Source organism: Tenrec ecaudatus, chromosome 11, assembly GCF_050624435.1.
Source record: "Tenrec ecaudatus isolate mTenEca1 chromosome 11, mTenEca1.hap1, whole genome shotgun sequence".
Classification (NCBI taxonomy): Eukaryota; Metazoa; Chordata; class Mammalia; order Afrosoricida; family Tenrecidae; genus Tenrec; species Tenrec ecaudatus.
The window spans coordinates 72,257,297-72,284,081 of NC_134540.1; the positions used below are offsets into that span (position 1 = coordinate 72,257,297).

At 50.6% G+C, this 26,785-nt stretch overlaps 1 protein-coding gene across 1 annotated transcript in view; it reads right to left on the bottom strand.

Moving 5' to 3' along the window:
* Positions 1 to 6,057: 6,057 nt before the first annotated feature.
* CRACDL (CRACD like) overlaps positions 6,058 to 26,785 on the bottom strand; it is a 123,248-nt gene continuing 102,520 nt past the window's right edge. Inside the window, exons 9-11 of the mRNA XM_075563213.1 lie at positions 8,786 to 8,973; positions 7,200 to 7,344; positions 6,058 to 6,888 (exon numbers count right to left, since the gene is read on the bottom strand). Of these exons, the coding sequence (XP_075419328.1) occupies positions 6,752 to 6,888; positions 7,200 to 7,344; positions 8,786 to 8,973 (470 nt within the window). The 3' untranslated portion in view covers positions 6,058 to 6,751. The remainder of the gene's footprint in view (positions 6,889 to 7,199; positions 7,345 to 8,785; positions 8,974 to 26,785) is intronic.

The window sequence follows — 26,785 nt, forward strand, 5'->3', positions numbered from 1 at the left end:
GCTGATTTTGGGGAAGTCGGTCACCCAACCTTTCTTCTTAGTCCATCTTAGTCTGGAAGCTCAGCTAAAAGCTGAGAAACCACCTACACCTCTCACTGACAGATGGTGGTCGTACATGATGCGCGTACACTGGCTGGGAATTGAGACTGGGTCTTTGAAATTGAAAATGAGCATTTGTCCACTGAACCACCACTTTGTCTATATTCCCCAACAAAATATTAATTTAAGTATGGATTTTTACTTCAAGGACAAGAAAAAAACAACCCAACATGAAACCACTATATTAGCTACTTATTACTGTGCAACAAATTATCTTATATTTAGTGGTTTAGAACGGTAAGAAACATTCACTGTCTTGAGTTTCGGCAGATCAGGATTTGGGAGCAGGTTAGTGGGATAGTTCTGGCATGGTATACAGTCAAGACAGTCATGAGGCTGCATTCAAAACACTAGGTGGGATGCAGTCATCTGAAGACTTGACTGAGGGACACATTTCCAAGGTGGCTCGTTCACACAGTTGGTAAGCTGTTGCTGGCGGTTGGAGGTCACAGTTCTTCCCACATGGGCCACTCCACAGGCTGTTTGAGTGTCCTCAAGACATGTCAACTGAAGATAAACAAGCAGCCATCTAGCTGAGAAACAAAGCACACATGGAAGAAGCACACCAACCTGTGTGATAGATATGAGGTGTCTATAGGATCAGGTATCAGACATCAAAGAACAAAAAATCGTGTCATTGTGAATGAGGGGGGGGTATGGAGTAAAGACCCAAAGCCCATCTGTAGGCAACTGGACATCCCCTTACAGAAGAGTCATGGGGAGGAGAGGAGCCAGTCAGCGTGCAGTACAGCACCGATGAAACATACAAGTTTCCTCTAGTTCTTTAATGCTTCCTCCTCCCCACCCCCCACTATCATGATCCCAGTTCTACTTTACAAATCTGGCTAGGCCAGAGGATGTACATGGGTACAGATAGGAACTGGAAACACAGGGAATCTAGGACAGATAAACCCCTCAGGACCAATAATGAGAGTGGGGATACCATGAAGGTAGGGAGAGGGTGGGGGAGTAAGGGGGAACTGATCACAATGATCTACATATAACTCCCACCCTGGGAGATGGACAACAGAAAAGTGGGTGATGGGAGACATCAGACAGTGTGAGATGTAAAATAATAATAATAATTTATAAACTATCAAGGGTTTGTCAGGGAGGGAGGATGGAGGAGGGAGGGAGGGGGGAAATGAAGAGTTGATACCAAGGGCTCAAGTAGAAAGCAAATGTTTTGAGAATGATGATGGCAACAAACGTACAAATGTGTTTGACATGATGGATGGAGGCATGGACATGTCAACAAACCTCCCTGAGAACAATGTATACAAGCACAAGGCCAAACAACAATGCCTGACATTCCCTGGCTACCATGGACAGGCATGCCTGCTACATTACATGGCAAGTACTAGATGCAGCCCATGCTCCAGAGAGAAGGCATTTGGAATTACCTGTAGAAGACAAGGGCATCAAATAGTTTGGGGGCATATTTCTAAACCACCTCAGCTGCCGTAAAACATTTCTCTATTGTCTTCTCTTAGAATATCTTATAAAAATGGCTTTTGATTTTCCCCCTCCTCTTTCTTCCACTTAAAACCGTGGAAAACCTGGAGTCCGCCTAATTGATTGCATTTTTCTTTTTTAAAACATGGGTGCACATCTATTTACCCGGTAGCTTTCCATCTTCTTTTCTCTTATGAAACAGATGAGTAATTTCTCCTCGGTGCAGACAGGAAGTGTTGGTTATTCTTAAAACGGCAGCCTTGCCGGAGCTCGAGCTGTGAGAGCCGTCTTTGAGAGGCTCGTGCAAGTCCATTAACAGCGGAGGCTATTCAGCACTGTTTGCAGTTAGTAAACCTTATACACTGAATTCTTCCAGGAGGGAAGTGTGGCAGCTAAGGACAGATGGAGTCACACGAGCTTTCTGGGAGCGCCAGATCCTACTGGGTTGTTGGCATTGATCAAAGCTAGGCTTGGATGAGGCGAGGAAAATGTAATTCCCCAGAAATCCCCCTCAGTGAGACCACCATTCTGCTAAGGTGCATGGAGTGGTACCTGCGTGAGCCCCCAAAGCAGGCTGACCGAGCTTGAGATTCCCAAGAGAAATCTGCTTCACGGCAGGTGGGCAGAGGTAGGGGAATAGGAAGCTGTCCAGGGCTCCGTCCTTGCCATGAAGATTTCATAGGTGTTTACCAAGAAAAAGGAGCACTGGTGGGGGAGTGGTGGCAACTTGGACCGCAACCTGTCAGTCTGCAGTTCGAAATCACGAACCGTTCCTTGGGAGAAAAATGGGGCTTCCCATTCCTGTTAACACTTAGCCTCAGAAACTCAGGGGGAAGTGCTACTCTGACCTACAGGGCAATGATGAGTTGGCATCAAGTCGATGGCAGTGAAAGTGGCCAAGAAAGAAAAAAGTGCAAGGTGCATCTGGGTTTCTTGTGCAGAATGCTCCAGGGGCCAACTCTGGGGGAAAGTCACATTCACTAAAAATGCACACTTCCCAAGGATGGAGGGAGCTATGCAAATGACTCAGGAATCATGGGCGGGGGGTGGGCTTGGGGGGGGGGTGGGGAGCTTTGGAATTTCCCAAACCTATGCTTTCTTAATATTTAAATCAATTTCCCCCTAGCTTTTAAAGGTGACGCGAGACCCCTGGATTACAGACCAGATAGCCGACATGTTTGGGGCTGCCAGCCCAGTATATTCAAATACTAACCTATGCCAATCGTCCTGAATCTGACAGGTGGGCAATGACCCAAGCCAAGGCAAGGCAAACTGAGAGTGTCACCGGTAGCCAGGGCACACAGGGGCAGGACATAACCAGGTTGCCATCTTGGTGGGGACATACCTGGCAGCTGGCTGAAAGACCAGGGCTGGTTTTTCTAGGGAGAGTCAAAGCTGTCCAGAGGCCCATACGGACTGTCCCTGCAGCAGCTCTGGAAGGCGGAGTCAGACACTGTTCAGTGATTCACTCTCACTCCTGAGCATGCTCATTCCAATCAGCATTCAAACCTACTCTCATACCTTCCTGCTAAAGAAAGCGACTCAGCTAGCTGGGCACTTTACTCCTGATACTATTTCTTCTGCTCTCGTTTAGAGCAAAATTTATGAAGTTTATATTTGCAGACCCTGACCCTGACCCATTGTGCCCGGGCTTCCTACCCCAGCATCCCACTGGAATTGCTCTTGTCAAGTTCACCCACACCATTCCATGCTGGCAGAGCCAATGGTCACTGGCTCTTCACTAGCTCGACCTCTCAGCAGATTCTAGTCTTTCCAAAACTCTCCTCTATGTTGCTCACATCTGCTCCCCCCTCCCCCTTCACAGGCCCTTCCTCAGTCTCCTTCACTGGGTCCTCTTTATCTAGAATCCAAATGTTCTAGGATTCATCTGAGGACCCCTTTCTTCTCACATTCTCTTCCAGACACCTGGATTTCTATGTGAAAATGCCGCTGCCTTCCAAATTTTTAACTTTCCATATCTACTTACCTGTCCACGTAGATATTTAATGGGAATTTTCTATGTTAAGATGCATGAAACTGTTCTAGTGATTTCTTTGCCCCCCTCTCCACTTCTGTAAATGGTATCACCCCGGGATTTTCGGCCCAAAGTCTCCGTGTCTTTTGTACTTCTGTCTTTCCGTCTCACACCCCATCAAACCCACCAACATGTTAGGCTTTGTCTTACCTTTAGGATGCATTTGAGATCATGTGCTCTCCCCATCTTTACCATTTCCACCGATCAGGCTGCCATGAAGCTATAACTACTACACATCGGTCTTCAAACTTCCTATCTCTGCCTGGGTCCCCAGACACCCGATCATCTTAAGATGTACCGCATACCACCTCCTCTTCTTATGCGCCTTTACTGACTTCCAAAAACACTTAGAGAAAAGTCCATCTCCCCACATGGCCTGCCAGGCCTCCCATGACTGTTCCTATCTGCTTTCAGATGTTTCTCTGCTTTTGCCCTGCTCAGCACATGGCAGGTATACCCCAACTTAAACATGACAGGTGTGGTCCCCATCTCACGCTTCTGCAGAGGGCACACTTCAGCTTGGAGTGCTTGCTTTCCATTCTTTGCATGGATAGCTCTTTTTTAATACTTTAGACACTTCTCCAGCAAAACTTCTCCTAACCATCCAATCTCAAGCAGTCTTTCCACCGGGACAATGCCTCTGTTTTAGGTCCGTGGTTACACTCACTGCTACTTTTGTTTGTTCAGCGTGTCCCCACTCCCACCCCCAACTTGAATGCTTGTGCTATGAGATTAGCCTACATAGACATTTGCTTCTCAAGGTGCCCCCGTTCCCTGTTGTGGTAGATATAGAATCGTTTGTCAATTCAAGGATTAAGAATGTAGGGGTGGAGTCTAGCTTATCAATCAGATCATAGTCAATGAGGCCTCTGTGTGGGCATGGCCTTCTCCTGAGAATCCTGGGAAATCCGGTACTTCCTCCTTGGAGGCGGGAGACACATCTCTCTCTCTCTCTGCTCACACCTTGGGAGACATGGCAGCTGACAAGACACATGGACCCACCCTGATGCAGAGACCCCTGTCAGTGCTGAGATGTTTCCAAAGACACTGGATCCACAAGACTTCCCACACACTAGCCGGTGATCTTTTACATTTGGTGTCACTGCATGTGTTTCATGAGTCTGAAGAGGATTTTATAGATTGGGATCAAACATATGGGCTAATATTGGATTTATGAATTTGATCTAGACTGGGCTGGGGGTGTTTTCTCAATGTTCAATTGCTCTTGTATATAAATATCTTTCTTATACACATGTGTCCATGGATTTGTTTCTCTAGTCTACCTAGACTAACACACCTGGGGCGAATAGCCACCAGGCTTATCAGGTGCTTTTTCAATTTGAGCTCAATAAAGTCAGATTTCCATAAACTGTGTAGTTCTAACAGCTTGAAAGGGAATTATTCATGAAGATGGAGAAGTCAATAGGGGCAGGACAGAAAATCAAACAATATATGAGGAGGTGTTACTGATGTGAATGAGTACTTATCTCCCTCCTGGCACAGTCTTGTGGAGATGAAAGTGTTAAAAGAGACAACTGGAGGGACGGCAGAAAGGGGGGGGGGGAAGGAGACTCCGTTTAGGGCAAGATATGACAAAATAACGATGTATAAATTACCAAGGGCACATGAGGGAGGGGAGAGCGGGGAGGGAGGGGAATAAAAAAGAGGACCTGATGCAAAGGGCTTAAGTGGAGAGCAAATGCTTTGAGAATGATTGGGGCAGGGAATGTATGGATGTGCTTTATACAATTGATGTATGTATATGTATGGATTGTGATAAGAGTTGTATGAGTCCCTAATAAAATGTAAAAAAAAGAAAAGAGGAGAAAAAAAAAGAAAATGATTAGGGCAAAGAATGTACAGATGTGCTTTATACAATTGATGTATGTATATGTATGGACTGTGATAAGAGTTGTATGAGCCCCTAATAAACTGTAAAAAACAAACAAACAGACAACTGGAAGCATATCTAAAAACAATAAAGTGGTATTACACAACTTTGCGAAAATTCTGAGACCCAAATATATACCCTCTCCGCCTACCTTGTCTTGCTTTTGCTCACCCTGGCTAATGCATTTATACTCTAGTTTCCATGAAATGTGCAGGGTAGAAAAATCAGATGCTCAAGAGTACAAAACTTTTGCACATTTTATACTCTCAGTGTGTGGTACCAGATGCAAAGAGAGAGCGAGAGAAACAAAGCAAAAACAATACCTACCTCCCGCCCCACGTCCCAACCCCTACACTATCTTCTGACTTCTGAAACCGAACACCAAAATTTTTCTTGGGGGAAAGAAAGAAAAATAGACCCACAACACACAACCACAAAATGAACCCCGTTTGGATTTTAAACGAGGCTTGTCTCAAAGGAAACTCCATCCCTGGCTACTTGACGGTGCTAACGGGTGGCACTCTGTCGCTATTTAGAGAAAGAATGTTTCCCAGTGGACAGAAAGCACGTTCGAGATCTTTTATTGAACAGGCAATGCATTGTGCAAAGGTCAAGGTCACAGACGTCTAGTGGAAAACATCTTTTAAGCATTATTTTTGGGTGCCATTTATGAGCAGATGGGCCCTGCCTCGTCCCCTCTCTTCTTCTTGAAGTGGCGATCTGCAGGAAAACTGGTTGGTTGATAGCTGCCCTGGGAAACGGCACCCCTGCATGACCATGAATGCTGTGCCCAGTGGTAAACATGAAAAGAGAAAAGAACATTCTGGCCCAGACAGCAACCGGAGACAATGGACTGATCTCCCGTGGAAACACAGTACACACACAGGCTCCCGGAATGGCTTCTCTTCCGCTCCTGCAGCCTGGGCCTAGTTTCTCATCCACACCACATTTCCATTTCCATTTCCTGCCCTGAGTCCTCCTTCACAAAGGAATGCTGAAAACCCCAAACCCCAACCAAACACCTGGCACACATCCCAGGGTGGGGCACAAGCACACACTCCCGGCCCGCTTTCAAGCTGTTCTTGTGGGAGGGCACTGGGGCCCCGGGACAATGGCTGTGAGTTCGACTTCCTCGTTCACCTGGCTCCTTCCTCTCTGCCCTAACCTGATGATCAAATCAGTCTGAGGTTTCAGTTTGTCTGTCTTGTTTTACTGGCGGTCTTTAAGTAAGTGGCCAATGAAGGTAGAAGATGAGCTTATCCGTGGCAAGCCTATTTGATAATCTGGGGCATGTCGCTCCAGGCCTGTGATTTTTTCTTGGCCAGTTCCATCCAGGATGGCTGGTCGGCATAACTGGCTCTCTTCAGTTGAGTCAGTTCTTTCTCTGTCATCCCTGGGGACTGAGCTGCTGGAGAGAAAACAAACAAGAGACGTGCCAAAGTGAGTTGGCATTTTTTTCCCTCTTCCTTTTCACTTAAGCCTCTTATACTTTGTTAAAGTACCCCTGTAGGCGTTGGCCACGTTCTCAGACATGAAGTTCACTAACGTGTACACTAGACTTAGCAGAGAACATGCGATGGAGGGGACAACCAGGTTTAGGGACAGGCTCCCACAGTTCTGGCAGTGCCGTGAGGTGAGAGAAACTTCTGGAGGGAAAACTGCCAAGGGCAGTGCCGCACACTTGGATGGAAGTTTTTGGTAAGATGGGGTGTTTCCTACCCAAATTCTGGTGGGACAAGGAGATTCCTCTCTGCAGCCCCTCTTTGAGGCGGAGTTGTGTCCCGTGCTTCCGTTCCACAGAGGGCTTAGCAGGGGCTAGCAGGAAGGACCTACTGCGGACAAAGTCAGCTTGCTTCGTGGATTCCTGTTGGGACACAGGAGGGACACAGACCACCTGGTCAGCGTTCCGAGAGCAGGCAAACACAAGCACACTGAACCAAGCATGCCCACTTTCCCCCCGAGGTTGGTTTCTCTACCAAGACGGCCCATGCGCGCATGGACGTCCTTCAGAGAGCTCTGGCTTATCAACTCTCTGACCTCTGAGTAGCCCGAGCCCAGGCCCGTGCTGTGTGCCTATCTGGAACCCACATGGTGTCAGGCCTCTCTTTCCTGCCTTGGCCCCAGATGGCAGGAGCTTCCGTAGAGACTCCAAATTAACTGCGCACGATCTACTACCTTTTGACTTTCCTGGTCCTTGCTGGGACCCACTAAGGATGACCCAACCTAGCCTCACTGGTTACTCTCTCTGAGAAAACCCCGAAGTCTGCATGAGGCTTTCGAAGCACTGGTGCAGCTTGAGGCTTCAATGACGAGGAAGGGACCTCAGCCGTCGCCAACGTGGAGTCTTTGTACCTCCTGCTCCCCCTCTTCAGGCCCGGCAGCTTCACATCGGACTCACTCAGCGGAACTGTGTCTACAACCGTGCAAACCCCTTTGATCTAAAATTCTTTCCTTTGCTTCGAGAACCCACGTGGCTCACCACCAAGGCTGCCAGTTCAGACCCACCAGCTGATGCGGGCGCAAGACGAGGTTCTCTGCTCCAATGAGATGGACAGGCCGAGAACCCCAGAGGGGCAGCTCTACTGTCTCGTAGGGTGACAATGAGTTGGAATCAACTCGGTGGCAGTGGGTTTGCTCTTTTGGTTTGATATGCATGTGTGTGTTAACAATATATAGCAACATATTAATATAAAAGCACAATGAAAGGAAAGGGTGTGGGTCCTTAATGCAGGCTCAAGCCCACTTCACCAGGCCACTGAAAAGAGCTTCTGGGGGCGGTTGCCTGTTAAGGGAATTCAAATGCCGGGAGTCTTGGCCTGCTTCTCACCACGGTTGTCTGGGTCTGAGAAAACCGTTGCAGGCTGGCAGGAAGGCCCGGGTGTGGCCCCAGATGAGGTGCAAGCAGCCCTGGCAGGCGGGCCGCTGGCGGCAGGCGCAGGGCTCACTCACCAAGGAGTGAAGTGCCAAGCTTGGGCTGTCGACACTCTCGCTGTGCTGTGCGCCTCCCCCAGGAGTTATTTTAACTCCTGTCATTTCCCCAGACGCTGAGTTGTGTTGCCTAGGAGGCAGGAAGCAGAGAGCAGCAGTCTGCACTGCCTAAATGATCCACTGACTCTCGGCCTCCCTAAGGGCCCAGCACCCACACTGGGCGACTTCTCCACAACGGAGGTTACAATGGGGCACAGCCCCGGAGCCTCTCCTACCCACGCACCAGCCAGCACGGCAGGTGGAGGGCTCAGGGGTGCTCAGTGTCCAGCTGGTTGCTCCATCCTGGACCTGGAACAGAAAGCGTTTGCTCTGCGCACCTGCACCTGGACTCTCCCTGGGGCCTTGGTCTGCTTTTCTATTTCAGACTTCAGGTTCCGCACCCCAGATCTCTCTTCCTGGTTGGGTGGCAGGTCCGGGACCCCTCGGCGCTTCTGGCGGGTGACAGTGATCCAGGGTGGCATGGGCTGCCCATCGGCTCCTGCCCCTGCGGGAGACGGAGCTTTTTCTGTGGGTAAAAGCACAAGGCAGTGTCAACAGAGGTCCCTTCCCTCCTCTGGGTTCCCCTGGTGCATTTCTCACACAGAGAAGAATGGGAGAGGGCTGGGAGAGGGCTGGGAGGGGAGGTCTAGGGACCTCTCCAGGGAGAGGATGATTTTTCCTTAGCGGGCTTTGTTTTCTTATTTACAGTGGCCCACAAGTGCACCCAAGAGATCAGGCTCCCCGGGGTTCGGGCCACAGAACATGGAGTGCAACGGCACCTGCGAGAGCAATGCACATTTGGAAAGCTAACTTCCTCCTAGGAGATCCTTTCTGGAATGAGGTCAACGGTAAGTACGCAGAGAAGAGGTAATCTTGACACTGTGGACCAGCGCACACTGGAACCGGACCCGTGGTTTGCGTGGAACTCCTCCCCATGCGCCGTGGCCCCTCTCCTTGGAGAAGCTAGCAGACAGCCTTCCCTTTGTGGACCCCCGCCGCTGCTTCCCCTTGACGCTCCGGTGAGAAACTAGCACCTTGTGTGGAGGCCCTCTTCCACACTCTTTGCACATCTTCGGGGTGGGAAATGGGGTGGGTGTCAATCCCCCTCCCTCCTTTCACCGCTTCCCCATGGTCCCATGACGTGGGGTGCACGCGTGTTTGAAATAAACATGCCCAGGCCCAGCCAGTTGCTGTGGTTCCCGGAGCCCTCTGGGGAGGGGGGGTCGGAGGAGAAGTGCGCTCTCCTCTCAGCCATCTTTTGGTCCATGGAGGGTCCAGCAGGCTGAAGAGCTGGGAGGCAGGTGGGGTGCTGCCCGACCCGGGTCTTCTCTTTTTCCCTAACCACGATCAGGAGCCACTGGGGTCTCAAAGGCATTGCTAGGTGGCACAACTGGTTACACGCTCGGTGACTGCCCAAAGGCTGGCACTTCGGACCCACCCAGACGCTGCTCAGAAGCCTGGCCTGGCGATCGGCTTCTGAAAGGTGGCAGCTCTGGAACACGGCAGGGAGCAGATCTACTGTGCACGCGTAGGGGAGCCATGAGTCAGAACAGCCTTCATGGCCATTGGTCTGGCTCAGTTTGGATGACTTTAAACCATGGCCAAGTGCTGGCGGTGGCGTGGTTATTTATTCTCCAAAAGAGGGAGCAGAGGAATGAGGCGTGGCGTGCGGCGATGGCCTAGTGAGAGGTGACAAGGGGCTGACACCTGCTTCGGATTCAATCCCCTCAGTTTCCTCACCAAGGCCTCATGGGGTGCTACTTCCTCGTCCCACAGGGTTTCCCAAAGTAGGTGAGATTGCCCCCTGGTGGGCCATGAATGCCTGGGGGTAGGGAGGGCGGCAAACTGCCAAGCAGATACCTACACCTTATCCCAGATGATGGGTCATTGTACCCAAGTTTTTTAATTCTAGGGGGATGCTGATTATTTTTCTCCCTAAAATGGGTGCAGAGTCTAGTGAGGTTGGGAACCTCTGCTTTAGAGCAGTGGTGCTCCACCTTCCCAATGCCGCCACCCTCCACTACGGTTACTCACGCTGGGGGACCCCAGCCATAACATGACTTTTGCTGCTACTTCATCACTGTCATTTTGCTACTGTTATGAATCGGGTGACCCCTGTGAAAGGGTCACAAAGGGGTCGCGACCCACAGGTTGAGAACCGCTGCGTTAGATAGACACTTTCTGCCTCTGCTCATTCTTCTGTCACCCTCTTGACATGAACTTTATTTGGTACTAAATGCATTTGTTAACCAACCATCCACCCCCTACTGAGAAATTATTCCCCCCCCCCCTTTTTGGGTCCTAATAGCTTATTTATTTAACAAACATGTGCCGCTGACCACATACCAGGCCCGGTCCTGATATTACCTCCTTCATGATGTCATCTCCTGTTATATTTCTGGTCCACTGAGCCAAGCCATTGCCCGAGTCACAGAGGGTGCTGGATGGCCGCCACATTTTATAGATTTCTCTATTTCTCACCCTGCAATCTCAGTAAGAGTTCCACATAACTGCCTTGGTCTTTGTCCCTCTGGGGTTTTACTTTTTGATTTTCTTCCCTTCTTAAAAGATTCTATCTTCCTTTGATCTTCACTTCACACTCAGTGGTTGGTGGCGTCCCCTCTGTCCGGCCTGGCCCTAGAGGCTTGGGTGGCGCCACACACCCTCTGGGTCCCCTCTCCACTCACAGCGTGTCTGGTCAGCCCAAGAGCACAGACAGTTCCCTGCGTCTTTTGGCAAGAGGGGTTTTGCTGTGGGTTCAAACTCATTACCTCACTCAATAAAATCCCCTGGATCATTCTGTCAGGACGAAGCATATTCTGAGAGGAAATTTCCATCGTGAATTTGAAATCACAGGCAGAACGTGAGGCTATTAAACACTCACTCTGGCTCAGCATCTGCAGCGCGCCCTGGCTGGCTTCCACCCTCCTCATAGGACTGTGCAGGGCACCCAATACTTGCGCCACTTTTTAACCCCGAGGAGAAAATAAAAAAATAAAAAACCCAGATTTTGTTAATTAATTATACCACATACTGGGATTATCCTATTTGGGCTAACAAAAGTATTTTCAAAACCTATGGACAATGAATAAAATGTGCAGATACTCAGCTGCAGGAGAAATAAAATCCTGATACGTGGTACAACCTGGATCAAACCTGAAAACATCGGGTGGAGTGAAGTCAGTCTTAAAAGGTCAAATGTTCCAAAGTCCTGCTTATAGGAAATAGGCAAATCCACAGACACCCAAACTTCGTAGTGGTCACCAGGGGTGGGGGGAAGGACAAAGGGAATTGTTGCTGGGGGTGGGGGTGACGACACCCAGTTTCTGCTACTGGTGGTGGAATGATATGGAAGAAGTCAGTGGTGGTGGCTGCCCAGGCTGATAAACACCGTGAATGTCACAGGGCTGCACATGGAGACACAACTGCTGAACTGCCCAGAGTGTTGCTATGTGTCTATTTCTATGCCTCCCACACGTGGAACAAGGGATGGGGGAGGAGGTTAGACGGAGCAAGGGTCCAGGTAGCATTGCTGAGCACTGGAATGAGAAGAGACCCTGGAGGGGGGTTGGGGCTCAAAAATGGGCCAAAGCCTAGGGCCTCTGCAGACCACCCCCAAGACTGACATGTCAGAGGACCCAAGGCAAATCCCATGTCAACCTCCAGTTGGCTCATGGGAACTGCGAAAACAGCGATTAGGTCTAGTTTGGTCAGAGACGGATTCTCCTTCCTATGAGAGGGCATTTCAGAGTTCTACCTCCCGCACAGACGGGCCCCCTGCTGCCCTCCTTGCCTGGGAGGTGGCCATGTCCCCAGCTGGTGTGCTTGGGGTGTGTCCAGGTGGCTGTGGTCACGGGCAGACCCCGAGGAGCGAGCACCCAAGTGCTGGTGTGAGAATAAGGCGGCCGCCGGGCTAGAGTCACCAAGGGGTCACAGAGCTACCTGGCCAATCCTTTTCCTCTTTTTGGGTCCTGGTCACCACCCGGGCAGTCTTCCTTTTTAGGATGCATTCCCTCCCTTCCCACCTGCTTCCCACCTGGAATGCAAAGGAGCCTGAGGGCTCCTCTACCTACCAGACTCATTCCTATCAGGGAGGCAGCCCAGAGCGGCGAGTGCACCGGGAGCTTCACGTGACCTATGGGACATTGCAGGAAGGGGAGAGGAGCTAGCGACCGTTTCTCGCAACGCCCCGCCTCAGAAGAGCAGCCCCTGTCTCGGGGATGTGCAAGGCAAGCAGCTGGGCACAGGTGGCACTCCCTGCCCTGGGCCTGCCCAGAGCCATCTTCCACATGTGGTCAGCACCATCTCCACGTGAGGACACAGGGCTGGGCAGGCTCAGGAGGCCAGAGGCCCTACAAAGCTGCACACTCAGCACCCAGGACCACCAGAAAATGGGTTTTGAGTTATGCAGGCTCAGATGTCATTAATCCCAGGATGATGGAGAAGCAGTCTGACTTTAAATAAAATGAGCCAAACATGTTGTTTATGACTTCCTGCGTTCGATACACCGGCCGGCTGAATTCCCCAGGGTGTTAGGCTGAAGGGCCCTGACATCTCACTTCTCCTCCCCAAAATATCAGCGGGTCTCAGCTGTCACCGAGGGCCTAGGCTTGCAAGCAACAGGCCACTGCTGTCTGTATCTGTCACTTTCTGAGAGTCTTGGAAAGACACCGACTCCCCTCCAGGCACAAATGCTCTGAAGAAGAATGGCAGCCATCTCCTCTGGTGCTTGTCACACGCAGGGAAAAAAAATCCTGGCTTTTGATGCATGAAGCTTTTACAGCCCCAAAGGTCACCCTGAATAATTTAGTATCATAGGAAAACAACTTTGGTCAGAGAAAATGCTAGCATATATATTTTCGTTCTTTAGGGGTACCATTGCTTCAAAAGGATTTGGGGGGGGGCATGAAGAATAGTTTCATGAGCTTGTTGTGCGTCAGAATCCATGGGAGGGCAGTGGACTTCATGGGTGGGTCTTTCTCCTTAAGGCCCTTGGATGGTACACAGTTAACCCCTTGCCTGCTCCCCCCAAAGGTCGACAGGTCTAACCCTTCTGCCATAGGAGAAAGGCCTGGCGAACTGCTCCCATAAAGATGAGTCAAGATGCCATAGGTGGCAATGGCTTGATCTCGGTTTCCTCGGCAGAATGCCATACCACACAGAAAGACCCTGAAAAGTGTATGTTCCAGCATTCATTTCAGAGAGCTCTACTGTGGTAGGGTCCATAGGGTCCGGCGCTGGGGATGTGGCTCTTGGATTCAAGTCTAAGGCGAGCTGTGGGCACTGGAGCACATTGTGACATGTCAACGAGCCACTTCAATGCAGAATGAGGGAAGCGGTAGCATCTACACCTCACGGAGGGAGGGTGAAGATGCAGTGAGCCAATCCAGGGAAACCACGAAGCACGATGCCTGGTGCCCGGAGGGCCCTCAGGATGTGTTAGCAGCGGCCACAGTGCTTGCTGCTGGCTGCTGTCGCGGTAACTCCTGCCCTCTAGTCACTGGTGTCTCATGGCCGCTCACACTTGAGAAGGGATATGGACTTTGGTTAAACTTCCCCTGGGGCATCAGTGAGCCATCAGCACTGCAGATGAGCAAGCACTTGGTCCTCAAGTGCAAAGATCACAGCAGGTGCTGGTGGGCATCACAGCTTCCCAACCCTCGGATCCCGGAGAACACAGGCCCAGAGCAATTCACACAGACTGCATCTCCGCAGTGTGCGTGTGTGCCTGTCTGACCCCGGGTTCAGTAAAGGCAGGTGCTTCATCTTCATCATCCTGCATCCTGCAGTGCTCAGCAGAGGGCTAAATTGAATGTTCTAAAACCACTGAGCTGATTCTGGCTCACAGTGACCTAACCAGGGTTTCAGAGACTATCTTTACAGAAGCCAACGTCCGAGTCTTTCTCCCCAGAGTGGCTGGTGGGTTTGATCTGCTGACCTTGTGGTTAGCAGCCTTACAGGTACCTGAAAGCACGAGGACTCTAGCTGAGTGTCAGAGTGAGAAAATACCAGCTGTCGAGGTTCTCTGACTGGCCCGACACACACGCTTACTCAAGTCCCACTTTCTGGGAGCTCTGTGTTGATGCCAGGCATTATGGGGGATCCCGGCAGGTGGGCGGGCAGGCAGGCAGGCTCTGAGGCAGTGACACACCGACCAGTTTTGTGGCCTAGTTTCCATCCATCTTCACAGAAGGCTTCAACTTGACCTGGCCCTTCTGTCATTTTGAATGAGAAAACAACAGAGGAGCCATGAAACAGATTGGGGCTCTTGAGGATTCTGTGTCGGTTAAAGTCGAGGTGCGCTCCATGGGCTGATTTTGGGGGAGCAGGAGATCACCAGGGCTTTCTTCTGAGGCACTCAAAACTCAAACGTTTTGGCTGGCAGCTTCCCTGCATGGTACACCTTCACCGTGCGTACCACGCAGGAACTCCAGGTTGTGCTCTTATTAGCCCCCTCAATGATGACTCACGGTGACTCCAGGTGATGAGATGGATGCCCCCCCTCAAGTGTTCTTGTCTGTGATCTTTAGGGGAGCAGGACACCAGATCTGTCTCCCACCAAGCTGTTGGGTTGGGCTTGGGCTGCCGGCATTTCGGTTAGCAGCTGAGCACTTAACCACTGTGTCACCAGGGCTCCAGAACTCTGGATCATGCTTGAAATACCCTTGGGCACAGAGCTCTGAAGACACGAGGCAAAGAAAGGCCACAGAGTTTCAAGACTCTCAACTGGCATCCTGACTGCGCTATTTCTATCCAAAATGATCTCAGCCAGGATGGTACTCTGAGGACTCTGGTGCCCTTGGCCCTAGCCATGGGGTTTCCAATGGCCTCATCTGCCTGTGGACGTTGGACACTGTGTAAAGAAGACTGAAGGAGCACCGAGGCATCTGAACCATGGTGCTGGAGAAGCACACTGAAGGTGCCATCAGCTGCTCAAAGGACAAACCGGTCTGTCTTGGAAGAAGCTCAGCCAGAGTGCTCCTTAGAGGGTGCGACTTCATCTCACATGCTTGGGACATGCTGTCAGGAAAGACCAGTCCCTGAAGCAAGCCATCCTATTTGGTAAAGCAGAGGAGCAGCAAAAGAGAGGACGGCCCTCCAGGGGATGGATTGACACGGGGACTGCAACCGTGGGCTCAAGCATAGGAACAACTTGGAGGATGGCGCCCGCCAGGACCGTGCAGTGTTTCCTTCTGTCGTGCCTGGGCTATGGGTTGAAACCGACTAGGTGACACCTAACCACAATGAGCCATTTCTAGACATGTTCAACCACTGCGGTGTGGGAAGGATGCAGCTAGCCACCTCATCTTGACGGGTGACGCCAGGGAGGGGAATGATTTTTTAAGCCTATTAAAATTCAGCCTTCAGGTATTTTTTATTAAAAAGACTTCTATAACAAACATATTCAGAAATGAGGTGCACCCTCATGGTGGACAGCACCCACAAACACACAGGACACAGCTAGGAGTCTGGAAGTTTAGAATCGCCAAGAGGACCATCTCCCAAGCGAGGAGCAGTGGGTTTTACAATGGAAACTACCATGCTTTCGTGGCCTTTGAGAAAATGAAGCAAATGAGCGGTTCTGCTCCGGGCTCACCCCGCTCAACAGTTTGGGATATGATGCCACTCTTTCTCCCTTATTGTGCTGACAATTACACAACAAAACACACTCCAAGTCAATAATTTACTTCTACCCGGGTGAGTGAGTGAAGGCTGCGATTGGGGGAAGCAATTTTAACGTATCTATTATCTGTCCCCAAAGACCCATCCTGATGATTAAAGTATATGTTAATTCATATTGTGCACATTTGATAATCAGATAAAAGGAGGGGGAAAAAAAGGTTCTTACAAAGAAACCACTCGAGCAATTCATGAGGACAGTTGGCATGTCCCTTCTGATCTTTTAGCCACGCTGCTGTCATTGGACAATCAGCCGCTCAGTCCCAGCCCTTCCCTTCACTCCCTGTGGAAGAGGAGAACGGAGCTTCCCCTGCAAAGTCCTGTGATGTCTTTACGTTTGCACAGCTAGCGGACACCAGGACCGCCGGTTACCTTCGAAGCTTCAAGACCAGAGCAGCGGCCACCCGTTTCGGTGTCCTTCCACGCACTCTGCCAAGACTCCAGCTGGCAGAGAGGGAAGCAGGGTGACCAGACGACACCCAGGAGAGCAGTGGAGCACGCTGTAGGGTTTATGTCTGGTTTCCTGCATGGACAGCTGAAGGGTTCGGGATATTCTCTGTGTTTGGATTGGTTGCTTTAAGCAACTACTGATCTCATCAGTCTACACACACACACACACACACACACACACACACACACCCTCCACCCCCTCCAGTTCAATAAATGGCAAAAGTCTGTAGTCATCCTTATCAGTTCTGTCCGGGAGATGGGCGGGGGAGCTCACTTCAGAAGCCAGGCTTTGAGTGCTCACCCGAGTTCTGTGTCCCCTCCGTAGCGAACCTTTCTGCGGGAGAAAAAGGAGGCTTTCCACTTCTGTAGAGAGTGACCGTCTGGGAACGAGAGGGCCATGGAGTCGGAATTGACTTGATGGTAGTGAGTGAGTTCGAGTGAGCCTTTTGGGAGAGAGGCTTTGTGCAGAGCTGGCTGGCACTCTGAATGGTGGGAGATGGGCTGTGCCCTAGTTCCACCTGCAGATTAAAAACCACAGTCCTTGCTCCCTTTCCTGATTCAGCAAATGCCTGACGAGGGTGCGGGAGCAGGTGCCGAGAGTGCAGGCATGAAGGGTTTTGTCCATCGATGCATCTCCCAGAGCGGTGCACACGCTCTCCGGCAAGAGCCGTCAGGAATGAAGGGGCCCCTCTTGCTGCAAACACGTGGTTCCGGCTGAGGCATGAAGCTCAGTCTACTGGAAGGGGGTCTGAGAGGGGCCTTTGGGGTGCTGACTGCATCTGGTTTCTTGGTCGGGGGCATTCACAGGTGAAAATTTATTCAGCCGGGGACATGATCTGGGTGCTTTGCTGCATGCACATTGGGACTTTTTCCCCTTTTTTAAAAACACAAATCATTTTATTGGGGGGCTCTCACAGCTCCTATCACAATCCATCCATCCATCATTGTGTCAAGTACATTTGTATTTAGGTCGCCCTCATCATTCTCAAAACATTTTGCCTACTTGAGCCCTTGATTATCAGCTCCTCACCTCCCCCCCGGCCCTAATGCACCCCTGATAATTTATCATTTCCCCCCATGTGCATGTACACTATTACTAAGGTGAAAAAGCAAAACTAAACCTCCTGTAAGATTGTTAGGCCCCCGTGGCGCCATCCAGTCAGCGCTGGGCAGCTAACCATACGGTCGGTGGTGGTTCAAAACCACCGGCCACTCTGAGGGAGAAGGATGAGGCTGTCTGCTCCCGCATATTGGGGTGCTGTGAGTCAGGATTGACTCAGAGGCAGCGGGCTCAAGTGTTTTCAGGGAGACGAAGTAGAAGAGTCCCGCTGCATTCACTTAGAGTGAGGTTGAGTGTGTAATGTGGAGCTGTTCCCATGCAGGGAAGCAGGCAGGGCTGCAGCCAGAGGGGCGTGAGAGATCCAACAGGGTCTCCTTCCCTCTTCTGCCGACTCCTCCCGCTCCTCCCAGCCGAGCCCTCAGCCCAGGGGGTGCCTCTAGAGGGCAGACACTGATGCTTCCTCAGTTTGGGAGGCTAGATGCAGAGAGCCATCCCCACAATCGGAGCTGGCGCAGTCAATGTCTCCAAATGTTGCCTAAAGTCCTCTGTGGCAAGGAGCTGGTTGAGAAGCACTGCAATGCAACGGGCCCCTGGGGGCCCACACCTCCCTGCACAGTGGGGTGGGCCAGCCAAGTACCTCTATAACTTTCAGTTTCCCCTCCTCTCAACCAGGAATGATGGTGGAAGTTAACCTGTAAACATGTTCAATAAGAGACTTGCCATTTAGTCAGTGCTTAACTTTTATATATACTCTCCATAGATGGCATTATTTACATTCACCGTGTACATACAGGCACTGTGGTAGTTACATAAGCTGGTGTCAATTTGAGGATTCAGAGTGAAGGGGTGGAGTTTAGCTTGTCAATCAGGTAGTAGCTTGATGACCTCATTTGGAGGCGCTCAGGAGATAAATAGCTCGCTGGAGTGGGACACAGGCTCACTGCCTGCGAGGCATCCCTGTGGAGAAGACACAGGGAGAGAGGCTGATGGAGCCAGACCTCTGGAGAAGCCATGTGGAGACCCCTGCCAGTGCTGAGATGCTTACAATGCCACTGGATCCACAAGATTTCCTACCACTGGCCTGTGATCTTCCTGTACTTAGTGTCATTGCATGTGCTGCGTGAGTCTGAAGAGGGCTTTATAGATTGGTATTGGACATATGGGCTAATAACTGATTTATGGACTTGATCTGGACTGGGCTTGGGTGTTTTCTCAATATTCAACTGCTCTTGTATCGAAAGCTCTTTCTCATATACATGAGTGTCTATGAATTTGTTTTTCTAGTCTACCCAGACTAACGCAGGTACCCTGGTGGCATAGTGGCTATGCATTGGGTTGTGATCTGAAGTTTGAAACCAGCTACGTGGGAGAAAGACTGAGCTTTCTACTCCCATAAACAGCTAGTCAGCATTGACTGGCTGGGAGTGTTTTTTGACTTTTGAGTATGTAGGAGCGGCAGAACAGCTGGCTGCAAACCTTGCCCATGGGAAGCTGATGGTCTAGAGAGGGACCGACAGACAAAATGGCAAAGGAAGTATCATGGGGGTTTGAAACGATCTTAGTTAGCCAGTGCAGCTGTTAATAGAGAACATATGTGGCAGCTGTAGGAACAAGGACTTATCTGCCCACAGTTCAGGATAGAAGTCTGAATTCCGCCTCGGGGCTCTAGGGCAGTGCTTCTCAGCCTTCCTACTGCTGAGACCCTTTCATACAGTTCCACATGTGGTGGTGACCCCCCCCCCAACCATAAAATTATTTTCGTTGTGACTTTGTAACTGCCATTTTGCTGCTGTTGTGAACTAGGTGCCCCCCCCCCCCCCCGAAAGGGTCGTTCAACTACCAAAGAGGTCAGGACCCACAGGTTGAGAACCACTGCTCTAGGGGAAGGCTTTCTCTCCGCGCTGGCTCTTGGGGAGGGTCTGGAATCACTGAAATGTTCCCTCAAATCACCACCCATGGTCGGGACTCCATGCTCGCTGGAGCCGACTCAGAAACTTGCTACTCTCAGCGTGATCCATAGACCAGCAGGACTGCCATTCCCTGCCATCCCACCGAACTGCATCAAAGTCTCCGTTTTCAGCAGTCACGAGCGCTTTGAGAAGTGCTGTCCTAGAAAAGGAGTTCTCAGTGGCGGCCATAGGAGACCCACCCGAGGAGCCTTTACTCCACTGCCCAGACCCCTCCTGGGGCAGACGAACCAGAATCTCTGGGAACAGGGCGCCCAAGGGATCCCACTTTGCACCCACTAATCCCCATACTGCCCCGAGTTTCTGGCGGAAGAGCCCACCGGGTCCCCTTTCTGGCTGGTGCAAAGTGCATAGCTGCCTAGATCTAGGTCCAGTTCCTGAGGACAGGGCTGATACCCTGACCGCTCTGCCCTCCACCTGCAGGGCTGCCAGGGCTAGGCTCACCTCCTGCCACTTTCTCTGGCTCTCTGGCACCTTCTGTGCTCAGCCTAGGACACCAACCTCCTTTTGTCCTGAGGACACCTTCTCCTCCGCAAAGCCCATGTCCCTCGGGCCTCACTGAGCCCTGGGTGAGTGCACAGCGGGCTTCACCCCGACGTGGGGTGGCTGGCTGCCCTGGGAGAAGCCGAGAAGGGTCCCTCTGCGGTCGCATAGGCACGGCGGGCACAGGAAGGGTCCCGTTTTGAGGTGCCCTACCCTCAAAGAGCCAAACCCGAGCATGGGGCCATACCTGCAAAGGAACCCGGAGACTGCACTGGCCGCTCTGGACAGAAAAAACACGCCTTTACCTTGATCCCCCAGTGCTGCCCACGCCAGACGGAACCCAGACAAATCCTTCAGGTCCTGGTCATCACTGCTGCTGCGCTCTTCGGGGTTGAGAGCAGTTTGAATGCAGACACTGCATGCTTCACCTCCGACTGACTCGGCGTGAAGACGCTTGTACTCTGACACAGCGTGCCTGAGCTGGAGTGGGGGGCGCCTTTCCAAAGAGGATTCCTTTCCTAAGAGCTGGAGGGGGAGCACCTTTCCAAAGAAGAGACGCAGGGAGGGGAGGCAGGACTCTCTCCCAATTGACACCGGACACTGCCATAGCAGGCTCAGTCCTACCTGGGCCTAGAAGCTTCTGAAGCTGATAGGAGGTGGGTGAGCACAGCTCCTGCAAAATTCCCACCCCTTCTGGCGCTCTGGACGGGCCTCTGCTCCCCAGGGCCCACTTGGTACTGGAATTGTTAGGTAGCCAGGGCAGAACTGAGGGTTGTCCCTCTACTTGTCAAAGCCCCCCTCCCCCCTTACAGGAAGTTGCAAGCTGTTTAAGGCTGGCGGTCATGCTTACATGCAAGTTCCTAGCCAGGAAGGGGTGGTACACCTGGGTGGGACCCCATCCAGGCCAGGTGGGCTTAATTCAGCCAGTACCGTTGACCATGCCTCCCAGCAGGGGAGGTGGGGGGAAAACGACAGAAAATCCAGAAATTTTCTCTCTCGTTCTCTCCCAGCGGCTGACACACAGTGCATGTGTGCCGCTTCTGTCTTCTATAAACTCACCTGAATCACAAACTAAGCTTCAGTGTGAGATTTTTCTCACGCGAAGCCAGAGACTGAGGTATTTCTCTCCCACGAGAGACCTAACAATCTCGCCAGGCAGGGCTCGGGAAAGACTGGACCTCCATTCCTCTCAATGACAGTGCACACACGTCCAAGTCCCCAAGAAGTCCCAAGGAAAACACCTCCGTAGGTTCTCCTTGAGCTTACGGAACTCAATCACATTTTTGCAACTCTGTTTCCTTTAGGTAACTAGCTTGGGGACAGGGGGTTTGTCCCTGCCATGCCTGCAAAGGCCCCCACAGGGGAGGTCGGAAAGACATCAGGCAACCATTAGACACCTATAGAGACCCCAAACTGAACATGCTCACACTCAAGCCCCTGAGCCAGGTGGGAGGTACACCTGGGCGCCCAAACTAGGCCCAGGCTCCTGATATCACACAGGTGGGCCTAACTCAGCCAGTGGGGTCAACCAATACCATCCACCACGCCTTTCCCACCAGAGGTTTGAAATAGCCTGGCTGTGGGTAGGCCTCGCTCTCTCTTACCTGCTCCCGGTCAGTGGCAGGTGGAAGGGGAGGGTCTACCTCACCTGTGCAGGTGCACAAATTCCTAGTCGGGGCCAACAGCCTCTGGGCCCACATGCTCTTAGCCTTTACGGTTCTTGGGCTTCTGCCCCCCACCCAGGATCGTTCCCCAAGCTCTTCCCCATGTGGTTGTTCCTGCCCAGTTGCGAACCCCAGCACAGCTTCCATGCAGGTGGGCACGCTTCCCAGAAATAGTATGCACCCCTCTGAGACCATAAAACTTAAAACTTTTCCTCTCTTTCCCCAAAACCCACTTGGATCACATATCGTGCTTCAGCGTGAATTCTTTCATCGTGCAAAGCAAAGAACAGAGGTCTAACCCACTCTCGAAACCTCACAGTTCTTCTCCCCTCTTCTCTTCGGACCAGTACTGGTGGCAAGGCCATGGGGAGCTCATGACTCCCCACAGTATTTTGCACACATGCTCTGGCCTCTGTGTCCCATGAATTGGTGCCTTCATCATTTCCTGCAGCAAGGATCATTCCATGCTAACATACTGTCTCATGCACCTGAGAGGTGGGCAATTTGGAGCGTGTGGTTATATTGTAAGAACCAGTATCACATTTTGTAGTTAAACAAACAAAAAGGCGTTCTGATGGAGGGGATTGTATTAGGAAATGCCGGAAAGAAGAAGAGGCAAAAACGTAGAAAAAACCTCAAACTCATCACAGAGACCAGGTTGACTGGTTGGGTGGAGACGGAGGTACACCCAGGATTATGGCCCTTAGTCACCCTTTCATATCTGGAGCTAAACTCACCGCACCCCTGCAGCTCAGTTGCCAGGTCTGGAAGGGGAGTGCCAACCTTAGGAAGGTGTGCACACCTGAGAATACTCAACCACTTAAGATTAAAAAGGCAACCTTCACTCAAGGACGACGTTAAACAAAAAGCTTGAGAAAGAACAAGGAATGGAGACAGGAAACTCCGGGCAGAAGTGAACGAGGTTATAGTCTACTGAGGGGCTAGCAGTAAACAAGAGGAACCAAAATGTGCATGCATTGTTGAAACGGACCATCTGTGCTGTAAGCCCTCACCCGGCACGCAGTAAAAAGTTTACAGCAAGACCAAAAAATGCGTTTGCTGCCCTGTGCGCCAATTCTAATGATTAACCCAAATTTCCTCACAAAATGAAGAATCAGAGGATAAAAATCATTCACCTGCTCAGCATCCCACAGCCTATGGACCTCTGAGGTAAACCTCCAAATCCATGCTTTTCAGCCTCACCACCCAGCCAACTGCCTGCCTTCCTTCCTCCTTCCTTCCCAGATCCCTGTCAGGCAAACGTGGCCTCACTCCCCCCCCTCCCCCACTGCATGCTGGGTGCATAACACACACACAGCAACTTCACCGAGAAAACAACCCAGAGACCCGTCTGGGTGTTCTCCCTGTGCTCAGAGTCAGCAGGGGTGTGTGCAGAGGGCCGGGGGCTGGCAGTGGGCTTGGGCTGGGTGGCCCCTGCAGGGAGTGACCTATGAGTTTAGAGCTCAGAAATGCAGGTTTGGCCTGCACCCAGAGGGCTCTGAGTGCCTGGCCTGGGAGCCTGCATTGCACAGTGTGTAGGAGACAATGGGAAGGCGGCAGGGGCTTTTGAAGAGGAGAGCTCATTTCCTGAATGAGGACTGAGTTGGAGGAAGTATCAGATTAAAGATGAAGGGGCCTGATATGGGGGTGTGGGCAAAGGCGTGGGGGTGGGGGCAGAATAAAGACATTTCAAGTTAGTATGACCGGAATATACTGAAAGCCCTGGCTGGTGGTGCAGCAGGCTAAGCATTGGGCTGCTAACTGCCCCAAGGTCGGCAGTTCAAAACTAACAGCTCCTACGCTGGAAAAAGATGAGGCTTTCTACTCTAGTAAGGAGTTAGTCTCAGAAAGTCTTGGGGGGGGGGGGCGGTTCTGCTCCGTTCTCTAGGGTCACTATGAGTTAGAGCCGATTCAATGACAGTGAGTTTGAGTTTTCCTGAGATTGATTGAGAACAAACCGACAAGGGGAAAAACACAACATTTTTCAACTCTCGGCTTGAAAAAGAACTTGCAATAAATGGAAGACACTTTGCTGGCATGAGGGGGGTGGAGAAAAGCACAGCTTCTAATCTGCTGGAATAAACGCATATAACCCTTGTGGAGGAAAAGCGGAAGTGATGTATTAAAACTAAAACTGCACATGTGCTGAGTCAGAGCGGTCACTTTGAGAATCTATCCAAGGGATAGTTTCATACACAGCATTACAATGGACGAGAATGGTCATTGCCGTGCTGCTAGCAAGAGGGAACACACACACACACACACACACACACACACACACACACTCAAAACTATCGGAAACCTCTTAGTAGAGGGGGGCGGTCAATTAAAACATGGTATGCATATATAATTGACCAATAGTTATTGTTGTTGAGTTGGCTTCGACCCACAGCGACTCTATGCTACAGACAACAGAACCAAACACTGGCTGGTCCTGCGCCATTCTCACCCTGTGCCTGCGCCTGAGCCCATCCATCGATGCAGCCACTGCGTCCCTCCATCTAGTGGAGGGCCTTCTGCTCTTTGGCTTCCCTTAGCGGCTAAAAAGAAGGAGGTCGAGTGACTCATTCTGATTAGAAAAGATACCCATGCTTTTACTTTGGAGTAAGAAATACTAAAGAGCAAAAATATATATCTATTTTTTAATAAAAAGGATTTCTGTGATTAAAAACAGAAAAGGAGCCAGGTGCCTGGGTCTGCATGTAAACATGAGGGAGAGAACGGGAAAGCGTCTACACTGGTGGACTGGTGGTGGTTCCCACTGCAGGCTGGACTTGGAGGGTTTCTGAGAAGGGTGAAAGGGGGAGCTGCTATCTCTTTATTCATGTCATTTTAAAATATTCTATAAACCTTGTTTCAACTTATCACGACCCTATGTACAACCCAACAAAAAACAGCCTGGTCCTGCTCCATCCCCACAATCCTGGGTAGGTTTGAGCCTGTGGTAACAGCCACTGGGAGGCCACTCCCCCACCGGCTCAGCCCTGGATGACACGGTCAATTCTGCAGCTTGCCCAGTGAGAACCCATCCTTGGGATGTGGGAGGAACTGTCACAGGATGTTGGACTCTCTCCAAACTCAGTGCCACTGAGTCAATTCCAACTCATGGTGACCCTACCGGGCTGAGGAGAACTTCCCCTTTGGGTTTTGAAGGCTGTTAGTCTTTACAGGAGCGGAAGGCCTCACCTTTCTCCCAAGGAGAAGCTGCCGGTGTTGCGGTTAGTAGCCCGACGTGTAACCCTCTATGCCACTAGGGAGTCTGTTGAAGTCTGTAACTCGCATCTTGTCCACAGTTAACCTCTTCTGCTTTCCTTCTTGATAACCTGCTGCGTTTGAACTCTTTCCTTCCACCATAGTCAGCAAGTATTGGTCATAACCAGATCTGGCCCACCAACATGTACCAAACGGGCAGTTGCAACCTATTGTTGAGCCTTGACCAAAATGTCACCGCAAAGATGTCATTAGACAACTCAGGCAATGCTTAGAAGGGAGGAGTGTGCGGAGTCGTTTCCTGGCCAGCAATCAAAATCCCATCCCAAGGCATAATAATCATGGGCATTCCTCAGGAATCTGTTACGTATGGATAGTTCCCTCAATTCGCCTCCTGGCATACATCCCCCGGTTGGGGTGCTTGCCTTGGCAGCTTTAGCCCCATCTTGCTCCTTGATGCATCAAAGCAAAGCTTTCCCTTCTCACTTTCATCCAGGCTCTGCCTTTTAGAAGTCGCTCGATTCGAGACTTGACTGGTAACTGTGCCAACTCATCCCGTTCTTTGTAGAAGTAGAAGTTATGCCCATCTTCCTAGTCTATGAGCAGTGGGTGGCTGAAGACAAGTTCTCTCCAGAACACACTTGTCTTAGTCTCTTTTAGGTTTTTTTTAAAAAAAACAAAAACCAACCCATGTTGAGTCAAAGCATTGCCTCCTGAGGGGGTCTCCTGAATTAGTAAACTCGTGGCAGATGGACGGACAGGGTAAGATTTCCAAAGGACATCCTTGTAGGGTAGCCCTTACTACCCTTGAAGAATGAGTGGGCATGTTGTCCTGATGGCAAACAAATCCAGCAGTGCCACTTTCCTGGTCTTTTGCTCACCAAAGCAGCCTCAAACTTTGAGAGACATTTTCATAATAAGCTCCCATGACAGGCCTATATTCTTTGGGGGAAAAAAATCTATCATGATGACCCCTGGGGAATGCCCAAACCAGTGACCATCACCTTCTAAGCTGACCTTTCTGATCACGGAGACAAATTTAAACATGTTTTGTTTGGACACCCCACACATGTATGAACTAGAACCCCATGTAGAAATACTCTGTGACTTACCCTCTGAGGATGATTCTGGTTTAGTCTTTTTCCGAGAATTCGCGAGTTTCATCTAAGTTGCCGAATTTGTATGCATAGAATTACCCACAGCATGCCCATTTTAAAGAAGGGCTATATCCCTTTGTGCTCCAAATGCAGTAATGTGTGTCATCCTTCATTACTTTGATTAACCTGACTGGAGCCTTATAACTGTGTTTTGAAGGACCATTTTTTGAAATGCTATTGATTTTTCGGTTTGTTTTACTTTAGTGCACTCTCTTTTTTCTGGTTTGCGTGAAAGCTAAGATTATTCGTTTGAAACATTTCTTCTCTCCTAATATAAGTTTGTAGTACTACAAATGTGCTTGACACAGTGGACGGATGTCTGGATTGTGAGAAGAGTTGTACGAGCCCCAATAACATGATTAAATTAAAAAGCCTGCAGTCCTATGCACTTCTTCAGGGGTCTACACGGTACACGCTGTTTCCTCGCTTACCTCGAGGCGGCCTCTTTGATCCACGGAATATTTAGTCTTGATCTCTCTACCTCGTCCACCAACACTATTCTACCCACTAATCTACCTTTCAAAGTCCTTGATAGTCATAATAGATATTGTCACACTTTAAAAAACTCATAATTAGGAAACATTGGTGCGTTATTGCTTAGAACTGCAAGTTCCCCTTTGTGTAATTTTTTTAAGCCACGAAATTTATTTCGACACTCTTTTTACAG